Here is a 19,342-nt window from a genome sequence, read left to right as displayed (position 1 = left end):
CAAGAATGGATAAAAAAGCTGCCTGGGGACTGACAAGAAAAACCCCAAGGACCAAGAAACAACAGCAAACAGCAAAATCAAGGAAGTAGCAAACAGGATGGGTGAGAGACAGAAGAGGATGGGAGACAGAAAATAAGATCTTCCTTGGCGTGCCAGGACCTTACTACATGCCAGCTCCCTGCCCAGGGCAAATGAGAACACTCCTGTTCCATCGGTAAACAAGGAAAGAGAAAGCAAGGAAAAAGGAGCAGAAATTTTTATTCCAACTGGCTGTACTAAGAGTAATAACAACTCCTCAACTCCCCATGTTCCAATCAAAACTGAATGGTGCTTTCTGCAATACACAGGGCAACTTCCTTTCCAGAAGTCATTACAGTTTTATAGAGCAGCACCTTTGCACTCTACCACAAAGCAATCTGTTAACAAACATTAGGAACAGCAGGGATGGAGCAATGGGAGACTCTCAAATCAAGTGTTCATTGATTTCATTTAGATGATTACATTGTACAGAGCAACCAAAAGGGTTTAGAGTTAATCTTCCCCTGATGGCTTGTGGTACATGAGCAGGGCCCTGGGTGGTCCAGACGCTTTGGATTCTGTTGCTAGGTCTTCCATGGCCTCGTGTAACCCCCGAGACACCACCTCTCCTCCCCAGCCTCCACATGGTACACACTACAAATTGTGGATAACAGTGATCTGCCTCACAGGGAAGGGAGAAATAAGACACCTTGGCATTATCACATAAGAGAAACCACCACAGTTAAGTGATCTCTATCACTATTATGTTGGCAGCCCCCATAGTAATTTTATCGCTATTTTTGCTGTGGTTTTGCTGTTCTTTTATCCGTGATGAAAGCCAGCAGAAGACAAAATTACTTGCTAATATTTCAATGAGCTTTACTTCCACTTGTCTTCTTGTAATTTCTTTCACAGGCAAAAATAGTTGCAAAAAAATAAAGTGTATGTGTGGGGAAAAGTTCAGGTTAGATAAAATGCATTGCAACCAAAAAAAATTATTTTGAGGGGAACAGGTGTGAAATATCTCTGCAGGCTACATGTAAACTGTCACAGGCAGCTGTGCCTACATGAGCCAGCCAGCTCAATGCATACATTGGTCACATTTGTTTTTTGGTGTACACTAACCATACTGACCCTGACAGCAGTATGCAATCCAGAGAGTTCCAACAGGATGACACAACTGCACTTGTAGACTGCCTCCCATGATTACTGTCAGCAAAATTTTGGGGAGTACAGGATGGAAGGAAATAAGGAGATGATGGAAGTGTCAGACATGATTATGGGAAGATAACAAGCAAGTTTGATGGAAAAGGAAGAAAAAGAGAGCAGAGTTACTGCAACTAGTCTTCTTCACAGTATAACAAGGAAGAAGATCCCAGTCACATGCAACCTCTATGAAAGGCAAATAAAACACTGCACCTAAAATAAGACCTTACTGGCACGCTCACCAACATTGCACAGACCTAGCCTGAGAAAGATCAAAACCAGCAACAGACCAGAAAGTAGATGGATCTCAAATCCACACAGCAAGAGAACTGTTCACCTCTAAAAGCCACCAACACTTTAGATACATACAAAATACATACATAAACCTGAGATAAGGGAGCTGTGAATGGCATACTCTTTTCAGGAACTCTCAAAATCCTTTTGCTATCAAGCACTTCAGTTTCTAGGTTTCTCATTCAGAACAGTGATCCTCTGCAAAATAACTATATACTACTGTCTAATATATGGCTTCTAAAGAAAAGAAAGGCTAGCACAAACAAAAGGAGGAACTGCTTATGACTTATTTTGGTGGCAATGTGGTGAGGTGAACCACAGTTTTAAGTCTTTAAGTCTTAAGTATGGACATATTTCCTTCTATAAGCCATAAGACTAGAAGACGTTGACTGGCAGTCAACACCCCTTCCTCTGTCACCAAGAGTAGAGCAGAAACTAACTCATGGGTTGATACTTCCAGAATGGGCTCATCCTCTTCTGCAGGGTGTCCCCAGCCTACACAGAAACCAGCTCAGTCTCTGACCTCAAGTGTGAGACTTGCATCACTGACTCCCTCCTCGTGTTTTTGCACCCTTAAGTCTCATCTCATACATTTGCAGTAGAGTGCCATGGCGTCTTTTGCACACTGTGACCCCATAAGCTGGATGCAGTTCACCAACCCAATCTATGACATACCCATCAGCTCTCCTACCTGCAGGTAGGGCTTGGAAAACGGCCACTGTACATACACAGCACTTGTAGAGGTTGGGGTAAGCCATCTACCAATCTTCAATGAAGTACATTAAAGAGGCTTAAGCCCTCAGTTGCAACTTGGTATCATGGCTCAGCCTCCATGATTCAAGCGCTTGAGTACAGCCATTGCATGGTCCTCTTAGTTGTTACAGCAATAGCACAGTAAAAAGTCAGTTCATAGCCTATCCTGTTAGCACCCCACCTCTTCAACAGGTATTTCCACAACACACAGAAAACCATAACTTGGTCATTCAGGGTCAAAAACATATGAGACTAAAGCAGCAAGTAAACAGCCGAAGCTGCAATCTGCCAAATTCACAAAAGACATGCATTTCCTAATCTCTGCAGGGGTCTGACGTATATACTTTGTGGGGTACAAAACAGGGTAGTTACCAAGTATGGAGATGGACAGGAATTGGGAGGTGTCTCCCTTCAAATAATTATGGTGGTGACATTTTCCAGCTTTTTCAATCATGGTTTTGAATGTTTGCCTCACCCTCCAATTAGCAAAGCAAAATATCTTTAAAAAAAAAAGAATTTAGGGGCATAGGAACAGAGGGAACAGAAAGTAAAATGGCAAGTTGCTCTTTCCAACTTTGTATTATGGCTACTGTTCTCAGGAGAGCACTTTCACCTGGTACTAATGAAGTAACAGTTTCCAGTAGGAGAGCAAAAGGGTAAACATTTCATATCTCCTCATCAGACATTCACAAATAATGCTGCTTTACCCAACCAACTAGCAGCCAAATGGTGCTCTGCAGACAGGCTCATAGAAAGGAAAGGCTGGAAAGACCAAGTTCATTCAAGGCTACCACAGATCATCATTCATAAAACAAATTCTGAAAATCCTTGCCCAGACATAACGGCAGAGAACCCATTTCTTTAACTCCAGGTTGATTAGATGCTTATCCATGTGCAGGTCTTCTGTAAAACTACTGGTGGTCATAAGTAACTGATCACCTCACTTTTGGTGTAGAAAAGCATAATCAGCTGTTAAACCTAATTTCACAGCTGGACACTTCTAATCAGTAACTCTTGAAGTTGTCTCAGAAAAAGTGCAAGGTGGACCCAATTTTCAGTTTTCTGCATTTTGTTAAATAAGTGAAATAAAGAGGATGGCAACTGAGGTAGCTCTGCCTATTTGTAGATTACAAATTCACATCTTGTCTATTCTGGAAAACTCTATGATGACTGAGATACCAAATCAAATTATGACATCAGAGGAGATGAGAGTTAAAGCTGAGCAACTGTGAGGAACAGACATATTTTGACATTCTGTTTAATGCTCTTTATTTTTGTTAACCTGTAATTACTTCAATGACTACTGAACAATTGAGGGGGATTAGAAAGTATGTCTTTGTTACAGAAGATGTCCCCTCTCCCCATTTTTAATTAAGGTGTAGGATTTCACAATGCAGATATCTGAGGCCTATTAGAACTGCTCTGATAATATTAAGTAAGACCAGACTTCACTTTTTCATGATATTTCCAAGGTTACCCTGACTTCCCTTCAAAACAAACAAAGCAAGTTCCTCCTAGCTTAGAGTAAAATGTTTTAGTTGTGCTTTAGATATAAGACAGACAGCACTTCGGTTCACTGAAGATCACCTCTAATGCAAAAGCCTCAGCTCTGCCTCCAGAGCAAGCCTTCACCTACAGTTGACTATTACAACTCAACACTTTGTGTCATTCCGCTTTCTTAACAAGGGGAGTTTGCTGCAATCTGAATGAAGTAGCTACATTACATACACTTCTGAGCGTACAATATGTATGCACTGTAGTTGAGGGCAACTGAAAGTGCAGTCTACTTTGAAGAGTGACTTTGTAAAGATGGCACTGCGTGGTTCCACATTTATTGTCTCTCAATGGTTTCTGGATTGAGTTTACTCAGTTTACAAGTAAAATGATTTTTAATTCTACTTAACGCTCCTCCATGCAATTTCAATCGAAAAGCTTTAAGTCAAGCAGTCCTCTTTTTTGCCCACATATCATCACTGTTAATAAAGACTGTGCATGCCAAAAGCAAGTGAGGAGCTCTTGGGTAAGAGTATAGTTTGAGGGCAACAGGTCAAGTTCTTTACTAGTGTATATCAGTATTGCTTGCCTACTTTCCATGGAGGCATTCCCACGTAGACCAGCTGAGGATATGGCTAAATGAAGACCTATTTTTAAAGTGGGAAGCTAAGTAACTGCCCTGCTGGTGAGACAGAACCAAAGGAGAACTAAAGTCATCCTCCCCAGCCCGTGCTGCTTCAGATAGCAATAAAAAGGTAGTATGTTTATAACTAACACAGGACTGCAAGTAGAGGCTGAAGAGCACAGAGTGCCTTAAACAATATGTCATTGTCCCACAGCCAATTTTCAGAGTAAAACCACAGACTAACGTGAAGATTTCACAATGCAGACATTTAAGGATATTTCTTCTGGTGTAACGTTTGGGCCTCGACACCAATACAACATATTTCCCAATGACAAAAAAAATCTTGTAAACCACAAAACACAAGGACACAGGATTACAGAAATTAAAGATAGAAGAGGAAACCCACAAAGCAGAAATATTAAGGCCACCTGTGCACTAGTGAAATGCACAGTCACCACAGCCAAACAGGATATAACCCTCATTAATATTACATATAATAAAACACACACATATGTATAATAGACACTTGATCTTACCCTAGAGAAGTAGAACCAGAAAAATGAAAATAAGCTAAAACCTTTGTGGTGAGCCTACAGTAAAAAGCTCTAGTCTGAATCCTAGCAGCTCTTAGCAGCCTAAGTCAACAGGACACCAGAGGGAAAACAGAGGTCCCCGTGCAGATCCCTATCAGAGTCATGACAGGATTCTGAGGTGAATGCTTCCAAGGAGAAGGGAAGAAAAAGAAAACATCGAAGGACAAGTTGCCAAGGTTTTAACCCGAGACCTAACAGCAGCCACAGACATTTGTTTAATCTTTCAGGTGCTCATTAGTGTCAAGCCCTTGTGGCAGCCCCCATACTGTCTCTCTATACTGTACTTGGCTGAAGGGAGAGTTATATACCATCCTAATGAGCTGCAAGGAGGGTGATGTGCGTCATTGGCTTCTGTTTCAATCTTGGCAATCTAAGTGTAAAAGCCTTGCAACAGCTTCTGATTCTGCTGACATTTAATTAGCCAGTGTCATTTTGATGCCATAGCCTGTCTCATCAGGATGGTAACTACAAAACAACATGTGGAGCATAGAAGTTCTATGAGAAGTTTTAGGTCTGGCAGCCAAGGATACGAGTCCCCTGACAGTCACGGTTCCTGGGACTGCTCCCCATTAGCCCTTTGTTTTGGCACTGCTATCAGCAAGAGCTTCTCTGTTAAGAGGAGAGAAACAAAAAAACCCTAAAAACCTGCAAACTTCAGCAAAGCCTTGCAAAACCCGACATTCTTTAGCCCGAAAAATTCTACTCGTTCTGCAGAAAGGGAGCATCCTTATTGCACAAACTCACAGCTATTCATCCTGAAGGACAGGTTTATCCTAAAGGATAGATCTGATCATCTTCTGGCCTCAAAAGGAAGCATTGTTTATTTAAGTATGAATGGTATTTTTCTCCATTTGCCATCAGGTGCTTGGGAAGACAATCTTTAATAATACCTGCCAATTGCTGCTTGCTCACATCAGCTGCCAAATTTGAAAATGGTCATTGCTACACAAAATGTGACAAATCTGTATTTTCACTCAATATAACCAGTGGTTCAGGTACAGCACATCCATTTACACAAGACAAGCTCAGACCTTTTTGTATTTGTTTTTTTTTTTCCAAAATCCTATTCTCACACACTAAAGACATCACTTTTTTAGAGTGTTCCAGTCAGAGATGTATAAAAATTCAAATGAACGAAGCCATTTTGCTCATGGAACAGAATCAACTCAAAATCTTTGTCAGCAGAACCTAGGCTCAACCTGTGTTTTGTAAAGACAGACACTTATGGGACTAATGGGCCACAGCTCCGGTTTTGAGCGAAGCATCCACCTGAGCCAGAAGATGGGCAGAAAGAGGTCAGCAAGCTTAAAAATTCACTGAACCAGTGCTTCCCAACTGGATGAGGATAAGCCTGCCTATTAGAGCAAAACGCTCTGGGAACTCTCAGCTCCCACAAAGACCGGGAGATCTCTTTTAGGTAAAAGTGGGCCAGTAATGGCAACACTACTATCAAGGGTGAAGGTGGTCTTGCAAGACTTTTCCACTCGGCTTCTGTTCATCTCTTTTCCATGGTATAACGATGACATTGTGGTTTCAGCCAGTTAATGCCCACTGCACGCTACTGGGGGTTGTAACTGGTTCCACCTGTTCCCCATCCTAAATAGCCTTCCAGGTGTTTCTTTGCTGTGTCTTATAGAAGGTGCTTGTCAAGGCACAGTATTAAGTAATTAATTTCTGCCACCTTCACCAAGATTTCTTTTTAAGGGGTCAAATTTCACCCCAAATTTATCCCTGATCACAGTCACGCTTACTTCACACAAAATACTGTTTTGTCTGCCTGGGACAACCCAGCCAGTTCAGAAAGCATTGGCTTCTCATACTAAAGGACAAGTTACATGTAGCGATTCTCTCTCACATTTGGAGGCATACATTCACAGTGTTACTTCTTGTATTCCCCATACATTACACCATGGAAAATCTGCACCCATCATTTTAAGCAAGGTCTTGCCATGGAATTCCTTGACCTGACTTGAATGATACATGGGTCAAGACAAATGGATGGGTACAAGTATTCACATTTGCTTTACAGTATAGGTTTTAATAAATGTATTTTATTTTATGCACACACACAAACACAAGGGAAAAGGAGGACCAAGGTCTAAGTTCACCTGTGTAAATGTCAAAATACAGCTAAATGAAGGAAAACCAGCAGCTATTCCAAGCTACAACACCAAAACTAACTACCCACAAAAAAATTTAAGCTTTACAATACCTTTCTCACACACATGCACACACTTGTATCCATTATTTTACAAAAGCTCTTCTTGCCTTAACAATCCATAATATTAGCACAGGAAATTTTATTTGAAAAATACACGTTAGCATGATCTCTTTAAAAGACTCTTGGAGTACTAACATGCTCAGTGAATATGCACTTCTCAACTGTACTACCCTATAAATGCCAATTTTCCTTATTAGTAAAGTAGCTGGGATCGAGTAAGTGTAGGAGGAAACCCAATGTAGCAGTTATAACAAAGCACTGGGGATCGAGCGAGCTGTATTCGCTTCCCGTGACAGCTAATGACTTGCTGTCTATACCTGCTTCTGGCTTGGTGTCTTTACCTGTAACATCAGGTAATACCACCTACTTTAATAGAAGGGGAAACAAAACTAACAAAAGCTTTTTAACTGCTCCAAAATCCTATAATAAAGAAGACTAATTCTTTAAAATTTTCTGAAACCACTGTTATTATTGTCATTTATTTGTTCTGCTGTATAAGAGTCCCAGAATCATGCAGTTCTAGGCACAGCATTGATGTGGAAAATAAAGGTGGTCCCAGCCTTTGCTGTACTCAAACCCAATGAAAGATATAGAATGACACGCTAAGCAGAAACCCACATAAACAAAAGATTTTGTGCTTCTTAGAATTTTACATATTTGGATAGCTAATTTTTTTAAAACTGACTTTAGTTTCTCCTTAATGAACAGATCATATCCAAGTCTCATTATCAAACCAGTCCTATTTCAAATGTCAAAAATAGTAACTTTTAAAAAATGGCCAGCATGTACCCCTACTCCCAAACTATAAATCCATGCTATCAATTATTACCATTTTAATTGCCTAGTTAGCAAATATTCTTCATGTGTACACTAATATGCAATATACTGCATTAAGTAAACATGGCAATAAGACATTAGTTTGATAAAGCTTGCCAAATTTGATAAAGAAATCTTGATTCTGCTATTAATATATTAACAAATGACTTATTTTGCTCAGTCCATTTAAAAATAGCACCAGGGAGGAAGGAGCATGACTTACTCATGATGTCCAATTGCTATAGTATGTGTAGTAGTACCTGCAGCAAGAACCTTACAATTCACAGCAAATCCTACCTCTTTTCCCTCAGTTTATTTTCAGAATTTATAAATGGAAGAACACTTCCAGCTGTGTTAGTCTATCAGAAGACAGCCTGGTTCAAGCTTGTGTTTGTTTATGCTGTATACCTGCACTGCTATCAAGCAGCGTTAATTTCGTTTAATCTTATGGGGTGGAGGAAATGATTTTTCATTAAGTCTTGGTGCCACAGGAAAGTATATAAAAATAAGTAGTTTTGGTACTCTGTTGGGATTTAAATAAGTTTTTAGCTTAACTTCATTAAAAAAAAAAAAAATCAACCAAAAACCTTCTACTTACTTGGAGGTTACAAAGGTATTGTGGAATTCCAAGACCTATGCTACCTCTCCAGCATACGCTTAAAATAGTGCAGTTGAGTAAACATGTTGCTAGTCTGAGAGCACAGAACACGCATCATGGAAGGGGTGACACACTAGATCAGTACCCCTATACTCCTGCAACAGCTTTAGGAACCGGATGGAGGAAGTCACACGGCACTGCAAATTTGAAAATTTTGTTACAGTATTACAATTTGTTTCCCTACTCCCTACCCACTCACATCCCTCTAGATCAAGGACATGTCTACACAGCTCTACAGGCAGATAAAAGTGCATTCTTCCCATGCTGCAAGCTGACTAGAAGCTATGTAAAGTTATTTCATGTTCTTCTGAGCCTCATGAATAAAGCCCCTGTTGAAAGGTACAGTGTATTAGCTTGGGCTTCATGCCTGATTTAGACAATTTGCATCTAGCTGAAAAACACAGAGAAACACCCCAAAGTATTTTCTGTTAACAGAAGCAAATATACACATGCATGCAAAATACAATAGCCTGTGGTTATAACTAGTGCCTTATCTTACTTCATCATAAACGTAAAGGGGACACGAACCTCACAGAAATACTACTAACTCCAAGAAAGCTTTTCTTGGTTTACAAACTACTGCTGTACTTTGTTATAACTAACAGGTAGCAAGATCAAGCAGTCACCTGAAAAGCCAGAGGATTTCTTTAGCCTTTTATGATTTCTTTTTTTTTGGGGAGCCACTTAAAAACTTGATTCTCCTACACTAATGCTTCTGCACATAAGAAGTGACTGAGTATGAAACTTTTTCATGCTACTATGTCAAAAGCTTTTGTAATCTCTACAGAGACATCACATCAAGATGAATTCTCTTTGTGGACAGCCTTACTAACTTTGTAAAATAAAGTGTAGCCTGCTTTAACATGGTCTTTCAAAAGGACAGCAATAAAAATACCACACCAATTTATTTTGACTGAGGCTTGAAAAGAAGAGGTATAACAGCTGATGGACCTATCCATAACGTACCACTGGCATTCACCCCAGACTACTGTAAGAAATTAGCAATGTGAAGTTCAAGGCTCAGCTCTGAGTACGGCATTTGAACAAGACAAAGAAAAGAGAATCTTTTCCGTGGATTTTCAAGAGAATTGTGAACGCTCTCTATCTAGTAATAATAGGCTTATTTTTCCAGGGTGTGACCTCAAGCACCAGTTTGTGCCACTCCTCCACAAGCGGCTGTAGAAGAGCTACATCTGGAAGGAGCCCCTGCCCCAAAGGCAGGCTGCAGGATGGGGGTGCAGCTCAGGGTAGTTCCTCATGGGTAAGTCAGTTCTGCTTTCTCTCAGGGGTGCTCCCTTCTCCTCTCTGCTCATAATACGTTGACTGGGAAAAGTGAGGAGCAGCAGTGTCCAGACAGCCTGGAGTCAGTGCAGGGGAAGCAGCACAACTATGGCACGTGGCAGGCTGGAGGAAGATGAAGAAATAAAGGAAAGAAAAGAGAGGACAGAGAAACATGTGGAAAAGACGTGATAACGGTCATGACATGGCAGATTTAACAGTCAGTGTCTTGCCACCATGTCCCAGACTGCTGTGTCCTCACACCTGTGTGTGTGTGATGTACAAGTGTTCACATCACTTGCGTACGTGTGCCTGCATATGCATTTGGGGTAGGGGTTGGGAGGCTGTAAAGGAGATTTAGTAACAGAAATCTCAGCCTTACTTGTGACATATTTATAAGTTTCTACACACTGCAGGTCAAACATTTACAAGAATGCCTTTTGCTTCTGGTAAAATCAACCACAGGAAGGGCAAGGAAGGATGTAGTGGTGGCAAAATGCAGAACCCACCATCGCCCTGAAAAGTGCAACGACAAAAACTGAAAGTCTGAGCTCCTCAAAATAAACTGTCTGTGTTTGAGGGCTGTAACAGCAAAAAGAGGAACTCTTGGTCTTGATTCTGCTGTTAGAGAGGGAGGACCAAAAAGCTGTAACTAGAGCAAGTGGTCACAAGCCAGTGTCAGGGAAGCGACTGAAGAGCCACACTGGCTGTAGAAAAAAATAAGTCAGATGAACTGTGAAACTGTAAGGAGCACAGCAAAGAAATATTATGTAAATCAGGACAGCTAAGCCAAGCAGAAGGCCCAGGCACCAAAAAGCCACTTCGACACAGCAAAGCATAAGAGGGTGTTCGGAGAGTGGAGCCAGCAAAGGAACCCGGCAACAATGGCCTTACTGAGGAAGGACCCTGCTCGTATCCTGCCCATCCCAGGGCGAACGAAAGGGCACACATGGAAAGAGTTTGGGGTCAAAGATCAGCAGTCTTGTGCCAAGAATCATAGCTTTTCATTAGTGGAGGAGAGAGAAAGGCCCCAAATTGCCTGCCCTTCCATTGCTTTATTTTGATAATGGGGCTTGACATTGGTGCAAAGCTATTGTTAACACACACACGTACTGTGTTACAGAAATGCAAGAAAAGGAAAACAGTCCTTTTTTTGTAGAAAGATGGATATTTTTACAGCATACAACATTCTACAGAACAGGAAGGAACTCAGTATATTGCTGTAAAAATATCCAGTCTTATGCAACCACAATGCTGACTATGGATCAAGCATTTGGAATAGCTGTGGAGCAGCACCATGGACCTCCCCAGCACCCTGAATACGTATCTAAAGACAGAGCTTAATCTACACCTCAGCTAGCTGGTGTACCCTTGCTGGTGACCTTTTTTGTAAAACGACCCCAGCAGTCACTTCATATATAGTTTCAGGCCTATATTCTACTCCCCAAAACTTATTTTCCGTTGTCACAAACCCTGTTAAGTCATTTAAAACAAACTGTAGGTAGAAGACATATAATACTAACATTTTGATTTAGCAGGCATTTAAATTTTCATTATAAGCATTCATACAAGGAGTAAATAGTCATACAAGGTAAAGAGCTACAGATGCTTTCTAAAAATTGTCATCTTTGATGGGTATCTTATGTACAGTCCTACATAGAGCACAAGAGTAGAACACGGTCAACCAAAACAACAACATAATAACAAGACTTACTTATTTAAATGTGCTGCAAGCACACGAGCATAACTTAGTAACTGGCTTTGCATTCTTTGCTTGAAAGAAACATTGCGTAATAATAGTGTAACTATAGATCGCTTTCATTTCTTTTTCCATTGAGTATTCAATTCCTAACAACCCTTAATAAGCATAATGAATGTAGAACACTCCCTATCCCTGTCTGTCTATTTCTTCCTACTTATTAAAAACATTTTTTAAAAATTTAACCCTTATATGAAATAGCAAATGCTATCATTTGTGACATAATCAAGAAATATATGGTCTTTACTTTTTTAATTTAAAAAATCTTTTCAATACTCTTAATATAATTGAAAGACAAACTACTTTTGAAACCAACCGTTCTGAAGAACTAATATCCCATGGAACAAAAACCTTCAGCGTACATTCTACATTTACCAGCAGAGAAGCAAAAGTGATCAGAAAAAGCCCGAGTGCGCTACAACATAATTTGAAAGCAGAAAACAGTAAAAAGGTCCAGTTATTCCTACTAGCTAACTAATATATCTAAATTAATATGAATCTTCTCAATTTAAGTTCACTTGGTATCACAACTGAAGCTACTATTTAAAATACACCAATAATGATAACATGATTTATGATTTGATTGATATAATTGAGCTGTTAATGTTAAAAGATGACAAAGCTAAGTGGACATTAACCGTTTTGCTCTGCATCGTTATTTCACACAAATAGAGCCTACCGAATCCCTTAGAGTGCCTACACATATGGTGAGCCTGCTTGCTTGTCCTGCTCTCAGCAACTTGCCAGATAAATTCCTGTTGTACACAAACATGAGCCAGAAATCACAAGAAGGGAGAACTCCCCTTTTTGATCAGGCAGGTTTTATGTGGAGTTTAACCATGTAACAATTTTCTGGAAGCAGTCACACAACAAATAAGACATACCTGATGTGCCAAAATATAAATATTATGGCCAACATCTTTGGGGGAGATGCCATCATCTCCGTTCTCCTCCTCATGGTCACATTCGAGGCCTTGGTTATACGCATTCTTCATCACATCCACCTGTTAACACAAACCCAACCAGGGAGAGATGAAATAAATGTCATTCTTGGGGAAAAAGCACACTGTGTCTGAACACACTCGCTTTGTTCAGCTCAAGCCTGAATGGGTGCCCTGCAGTTCTGCAAGAAGAGCGAGCAGTCTGAGAAACACTTTCTGAATAAAGACAAGCTTGAAGTATTTATGAAGCACCAAACTGTTATATTTCTCATCAGAAAAACTGCCATCATGAGAAAGGAACAGGAATGCTGAGCCTTTGGGAGCAGGTATTTTCACAAATGCTTTCAAAGATGGATCTATAGATACAGCAGGTAGTGTTGTGCAGCACATAGAGTGCAGCCACAATCTCCCTCTGGCTAGAGCAGGCTGCAACGTCACTTAAGTGTCCTCCACACAGTTTAATAGGAAAAAGAAACAAAAACCAAAACCCAAAAAGGACAGGAAGATACAGATGTGGGCAGGGTGCTGGGGAAATTCCAAAATATTCAAAAGCCTCTCACAGACCAACAGAGGGGAAATTCTCTGTTCCCCACGCAGGACATTATCCTGCAGTGGTACCTGGGGGATGGCCTCATCGTGCTGACATGACACCTTAGCGATGATGCCCCGAAATCAGCAGGCCACTGGGATTTGCCTAAGGGCAGGGCTGATGCCCACAGATCTCCCCACAAAATAAGTTTTTCAATCACTGTTGTTACATGGTCAAATGTATTGGAAACAATTTCTCCAGATTTCCAACCTATTTAAAATTCCTGGAGACCTACACAAGCATCATGGTTGTTCCAAAATACAGCAACAACTGTTTGTAACTCTCTTTGTTCATAAGACATACATACATACATATATATATATAAAAACCATACGTATATATATTGTATGTCTACACACACATTTCTGTTAGCACTGTTTCACAAACTGTACAAGCTTAATTTGCCAGCCCCTGACAAAGTGTACTTGAAGACAGTCTACCAGAGTATGATAATTTAGTTAGGAAACAATTACAGAAAAGTGCTTGGAACGGATAAAAATAATGAAGTTGTAAAGACTGAAATCATGCATGCTTGATCCTTTAAAGTACTTTTCGTGAATTAGTACTATCCTGATACATTGTGTCACTATATGCTGCCAACACTTTGCAGCTTAGATGCAGATCATTTAAAAAATGTTTTAATGACAGATTTTTTTTTCAGCCAAAAGATTTATGAATATTCAGAAGTTTTCTCACCAGTTCCCTTGGTCTCATGTTGAAAAGGATTCTTTCTGCATTCTCACTGTCGTGCCTGCTTTCCATAATAGCCAGCAAAAGCTTGGAGGCATTGTTCTAGAGATACAAAACCAAGTTAATGCAAATTTTAAATCTATTTCATCAATTAACAACCCTTGCACTTGTTTTAATTGAGATTACGAGGACCACTTTTTTACAGATAGTATTTTAAACTTGCATCTTTTATTTTACGGACATATTTAATACGATTTTTCCTCCCATTTTAATGTCAGTGTACTGTAAGGCTAACTAACCCTGCACGCCAGATTGGAAAAAGCATTTTAAATGTTGAAAAATATTCTACTTAAATACAAAGCCGTGCTCTATACTGCGCACAAGCAATGAAATTCCATTTTCCTTTCTTATTCCCCATCCAGCAATTTTTGCCATGGCTTTCTGTTAAAACAATACTCAATAGAAGTAATTACAAAATGTATTACACGAAAGGTTTCACCATTGAGGCAGGTTTCCTTCCCCTTTGGTTTTTATAAAGTCTGACTGGTTATTATTTGAAAGGCTATAAAATAAAATGTTTTCATACATTCCTGGAATTTTGTTCCACTATATATAGTGGAATGTATAAAGACGGCTTTTACTTTGTCAACCGGCTGCTTTTCACCGAGACCCCTCCCAAGGATTAAACAGCATGAACTTTAGCAGCAGTAATCCAGTAGTGCCTTAGACTTCAGAGACCTGTCTGTCTGCCAGTTACATCAGTAGTTGTGAACAGAAGAGGAAGAACGGTTTCGGAGGTTTGACTGCTTTCTGGCAGAGCATGGTTGCCTTGGTTCACCTGCCGCAGCATCCCCTCATCATCCCCCATTACAGACCAAGCTGTTTGAACATTTGGAAGTAGACCGCAGTCCCATAATACAGGTAGGGGCCAGTAAAACTCTCAACCCACCATACAACCTGGTTCTCAGATGCTTATTGCCAGATGTCAGCAACTCAAACTGAAACGTCTCACAGCGAGGGTGTGCCTCGGACAATTAGTATGGGCAATTTTGGAGGAAAAGGGTTCAGCTGCTTTTGGGACTGAGGCAAAAAGGAAGATGTTATTCTCTGTATGTTCAAGCAACTTCTGTTTTAAGCATCCTTTGTATCTCCAAGTTTTGACAGCAGAGCTGAAAATTTGGAGCACTAGAGGCCAAGATAACACCATCATACAAGTTGTAGTCCCAGGACACCCAGCCATATTTGTCTAACTCATAATCATTTTTTAAATTACAATTTGAATACTATACTGTAGAAACTTGCTAGTTTCATAGCTAAAATCCACAGAATTTCTTCTTGGTGGGCACAGAATCACAAAACCAGGCAGGCTGGATCACAAACTCACGCCTACGAGGCTGTCCTCTGGACTAAGCTTTCAGCAGTCCCACCCTCTGCTCAAAGCAGGTTGCTTGGGGCTGGGTCAAGCTGAGGTTTGAACACCTCCAGCTGGAGGACTGTAGGATGAGAAGTCAGTTGCAGAAGGAAGGTAGATTAATAAAACGAGGATTTATACATGACAGGGGAACTAGGACCTTCTGGGACAGGAGACTGGGAGTTGAGTGAGAAGCCAGGAGAGAGGAGCCTAGGCTTGCCAACGCAAGAATGAGGTAAGGACAAAGAAAAACAGATGAGAAGAAAAGACGAGACTGGGACTGGCTGAAGGAGAGCAGGACTCCATATGAATTCCTCCATAGCTCCCCTTTGCTTTTGCTCCAAAATCAAATCAGGACTGTCCATTGGAAAGGTCTAGTCAGACTCTTTACCATGCAACCTACATTGCAGAAGTTTAATGTGCACAATGAACCAGACCAGGTGGAGAGAAAAGAGAGCATTTTGATTAAGACTCCTAACAGGGTGCTGCTCTGAAGAACTGGATGCTTCCTTTTCTGCTGGAGTTTCCCCTTACAGTGGTGACCGAGTCAGTTGTGGCAGCATTGGTAGGATCTCAAACTGCAGAGGAGGGAAGGGGACAAGGCAGGCTGCCAGGTAGCTTGAGAAGGAAGGGGAGGATACAGTGAAGGAAGGCACCAGTCTACTCACTCATGGGTGAGGACGACTTTGAAGCTATTTCTCAGTGCAGACAACCCTGGCGATGGAGAGAAGCCCGCTGCAGCTTCCAGGAAGTGAGGAAAGGTAGAGGGTGAGTAGGACTTCGTGTCTACTGTCAAGCCACCTTCTTGCTACTGACTCAGCAAAAGTGGCATACCATAGCCTAGAATTATAGCAGGCAGGTATATGCGCTAGTTTTTTTTTCTCCCTGATCACTTGCACCTGACATTGAGATGCTCATTTGACTACTTGTTCCTCATTTTCTGCATGCTTTGAGACCTTAGGATCTGATTTCCATTCCCAGGTATCAATGAGAAAGAGAGGTCCATTACTTGGAAAATATAGTATAAAGTTCTTCATAACACACTGGTACTGTGAAAAATCAGTTCCCAGGTGTTACAAACAGGACAGCCCAAAGTACTGCTGGCCTTCATTTCTCTTTACCTGAGTTCCCATCTCATCTCCTCATAGGAATTTTGGAAAAACAAATTAATGTGTGAAGCAACTAGATATGGCAGAGTATGGTGCTGTGAGAAAAGCCAAAAAGATACTTGTATTAGACTCTCTCTGCCCTTAAACTGACAACGTCTCTTCATCCTGCCACTATACAGAGTGGCAGATACTGAGGTCACACTGTGTGCCAGGGCTTAAATACTAGTCAGTAAGGAAGGCCAGGGGGTCATACTCAAAATAGCAAGAGGTAGAACAGAAAATTTGCCATCTGTGCACTCAGTGAATACGATCAACCCTGCTCACTAAATGATTCGGGAGTCCAGTAAAAAATATAATCCCTGAAGATGTAAATAAATATCACATCACAAACTAAGTGCAAAACAAGTTAAATTAAGATGGCATGGGAAAATACAATTCTGCATTGCCTTTGCTTTGGTTGGGCATATGAGTTTAACATATAATGTTCCCTGAAAAGAGTGTCTGAGCTTGTTTGTATGTGTAAGTGTGTGGGCCTATATACTTTGCATTCTGAATTTTCACCACAAAATTTATGTATTTGCAACTTCAGAGTTGCCTATGAACACTGACAGACTGCCAATGTTAAACATTACCTGGTAAACTCAGTGCTATATTATTTTGATGTATTGTCACTCAAAATAAAAACCAGCAACTTCTTAATTTGGGTCTAATTCTTGATGTCACATCTGGCCCAGCACTGTGTCCAGTTCTGGGCTCCCCAGTACAAGAAAGATATGGACTTACTGGAACAAGACCGGCAAAAAGCCACAAAGACAATTGAGGGAATGGAGCATTTTTCATATAAGGAGTGGCTGAGAGCTGGGACTGTTCAAGCTGGAGAAGCGAGGGCTCAGAGGATCTTATCAATGTGTATAAACAGCTGATGGGAAGGAATGAAGAAGAGGGAGCCAGACTTCTCTCAGCAGTGCCCAGTGAGAGGACAAGAGGCAATGCACACAGATTAAGACACACGTTAAATTCCATCTAAACACAAGAAAACACTTTTTTTCCTGTGACAGTGATTAAACACTGGAATAGGTTGTCCAGACAGGTTGTGGAGTCTCAACTGTGGAGATATTCAACTGGACACGGTCCTGGGAAACCTGCTCTAGCTGACCCTTCCTGAGCAAGGGGGGTTGGACAAGATGACTTCAAGGTGTCCCTTCTAACCTAAACGAACCACCTCTCAGTGATTCTGTAAAATCAGAATAATTTCCATAGTTTGAACCTTTGGTATCATTCACCACAATTTTTGCTATTTAAGTAATAGTAAGACATATATAGCCTCCTATGAATAGGGCCAAACCGGTCCTTGCAGCAATGTCTCCAAACTCCATTTTTGGTTATTACATAGAAAAGATGTTCTACAAGTATTTGCTAGCTTCATGATAATGGCAAATGAAAATGGCACTGGAGTTACTGTAGCTAGGTCTTTACAGAGACTGAAATTTGGACTTCAAAAGAACTATCTGCATGTTCAAAGTTAAAAGTCTGCTTAAGTGTTTTGCTTGAGGGGGGCCTGAATTACACTGCCATTCAAAAATGTAATTACAGGTGTTAAAATCATGTGTAAAGCACTGTTGATGCAATGTTTCACTGTAAATGATATATAGCTATATTAATTATTTTATTAGACATCCATAACGTTGCCAGTATGATGCAATGCAGCTACCACAAAGTATTTGCTGGTTTTGGGGAGGAAACAGACCATCTGCAATGGAAATACTTCATTTGGAAGGCAAGAAAAGGCAATAACTCAAGGCTCCTCCTTGACAAGTTCTACCCTACTTGGCAGACAGTGTAACTGCAGAGCTCCTTTCTGCATGCAATGGCACACAGACTGGAGAAACTTATCTACAAGCCTATCCAACTCTCCACAGAACACAAAATAAAATTACAAGCCCTCCCACTCTACTCTTCACCCTCCCACTCTACACTTTGTCCTCCCCCTCAGAGGACACTGAGAAGGGAAATAAAAGACGATTTACTTTAACCTTGTTTTCAACTTTATTTGACATTACAGGTCATCTGATATACTATTCTTTTTTCACAACATCTCCTGAAGTAATATTTTAAGAGTTCAGTATATACGGACAATGCGTGACTTGTTACATGTCCGTACAGTGCTGCTATTTATCAATCCTGTGAGATTTTATGGCCACAATATAGCCTCTTCATGCTAACTACGTCATGTCTGATAAGTTTTTTTTTTAAAAAAAGCTGCAGGTATACTCCCAAACACAACAGTGGGTCAAAAGGCCTGTGGTAGAGGGTCTGATAAGGATTCAGAAGCTGAGCTGAATTCATTTGCAACGTTTGTTTTCAAAGGCTGCTGAGCATATTATGCTATGGTAAGATTAAGTAAATGTCAGGTTGCCTAGAGCTCTTGCACAGGTATGTCTTCTATTATTACTCAAATTTAAATAAACAAATTTACATTTACTGTACCTTTAGCTGAAGCACCAAGTCCATGCAGTATTTGCCAAGAGGGTTTATGTCATTCAAGATGAGTGCAATTATAATATCAATCCCATTAGATTCATGGGTGGCTATGCAAGTCTGTAAAATAAGAGAAGGGAGTCGGAGCAGTGAGGAGAGGGAGGGAAGGAGGGGAAAAAAGAGGGAGATGGGATGGGCAGAGTAGGGGAGAAAGAGAATACGCACATCAGCAAATTTCAAAACAAGGACCCAGAGCTTGAAAGACCTTGTAACAGCAATGGACCTCCGAGCCAAAGCTGTTGTGCCACAAGAGGTGCTGAGGGAGACTTGTGTAGTACAGAACAAACCCCAACACTGCCAGTAGTGAAGTACACAACTGGAAAAAAGGTGGTACAAGCTAAAACTGCAG

General features: G+C 40.7%; 1 protein-coding gene across 1 annotated transcript in view; it reads right to left on the bottom strand.

Annotated features, from left to right (window-relative positions):
• Nucleotides 1–19,342, bottom strand: part of LOC104166628 (inositol 1,4,5-trisphosphate receptor type 2-like) — a 99,015-nt gene that overhangs the window by 52,143 nt on the left and 27,530 nt on the right. The window contains exons 7-9 of the mRNA XM_009706636.1: nucleotides 18,943–19,053; nucleotides 13,942–14,037; nucleotides 12,600–12,719 (exon numbers count right to left, since the gene is read on the bottom strand). Coding sequence (XP_009704938.1) covers nucleotides 12,600–12,719; nucleotides 13,942–14,037; nucleotides 18,943–19,053 — 327 coding nt within the window. The remainder of the gene's footprint in view (nucleotides 1–12,599; nucleotides 12,720–13,941; nucleotides 14,038–18,942; nucleotides 19,054–19,342) is intronic.

The sequence above is a fragment of the Cariama cristata genome, unplaced genomic scaffold (assembly GCF_000690535.1).
Source record: "Cariama cristata isolate BGI_N322 unplaced genomic scaffold, ASM69053v1 scaffold15540, whole genome shotgun sequence".
Taxonomy (NCBI): domain Eukaryota; kingdom Metazoa; phylum Chordata; class Aves; order Cariamiformes; family Cariamidae; genus Cariama; species Cariama cristata.
Note: the sequence above shows the minus strand (reverse complement) of the source record. Positions and strands in the feature narration are given on the sequence as shown.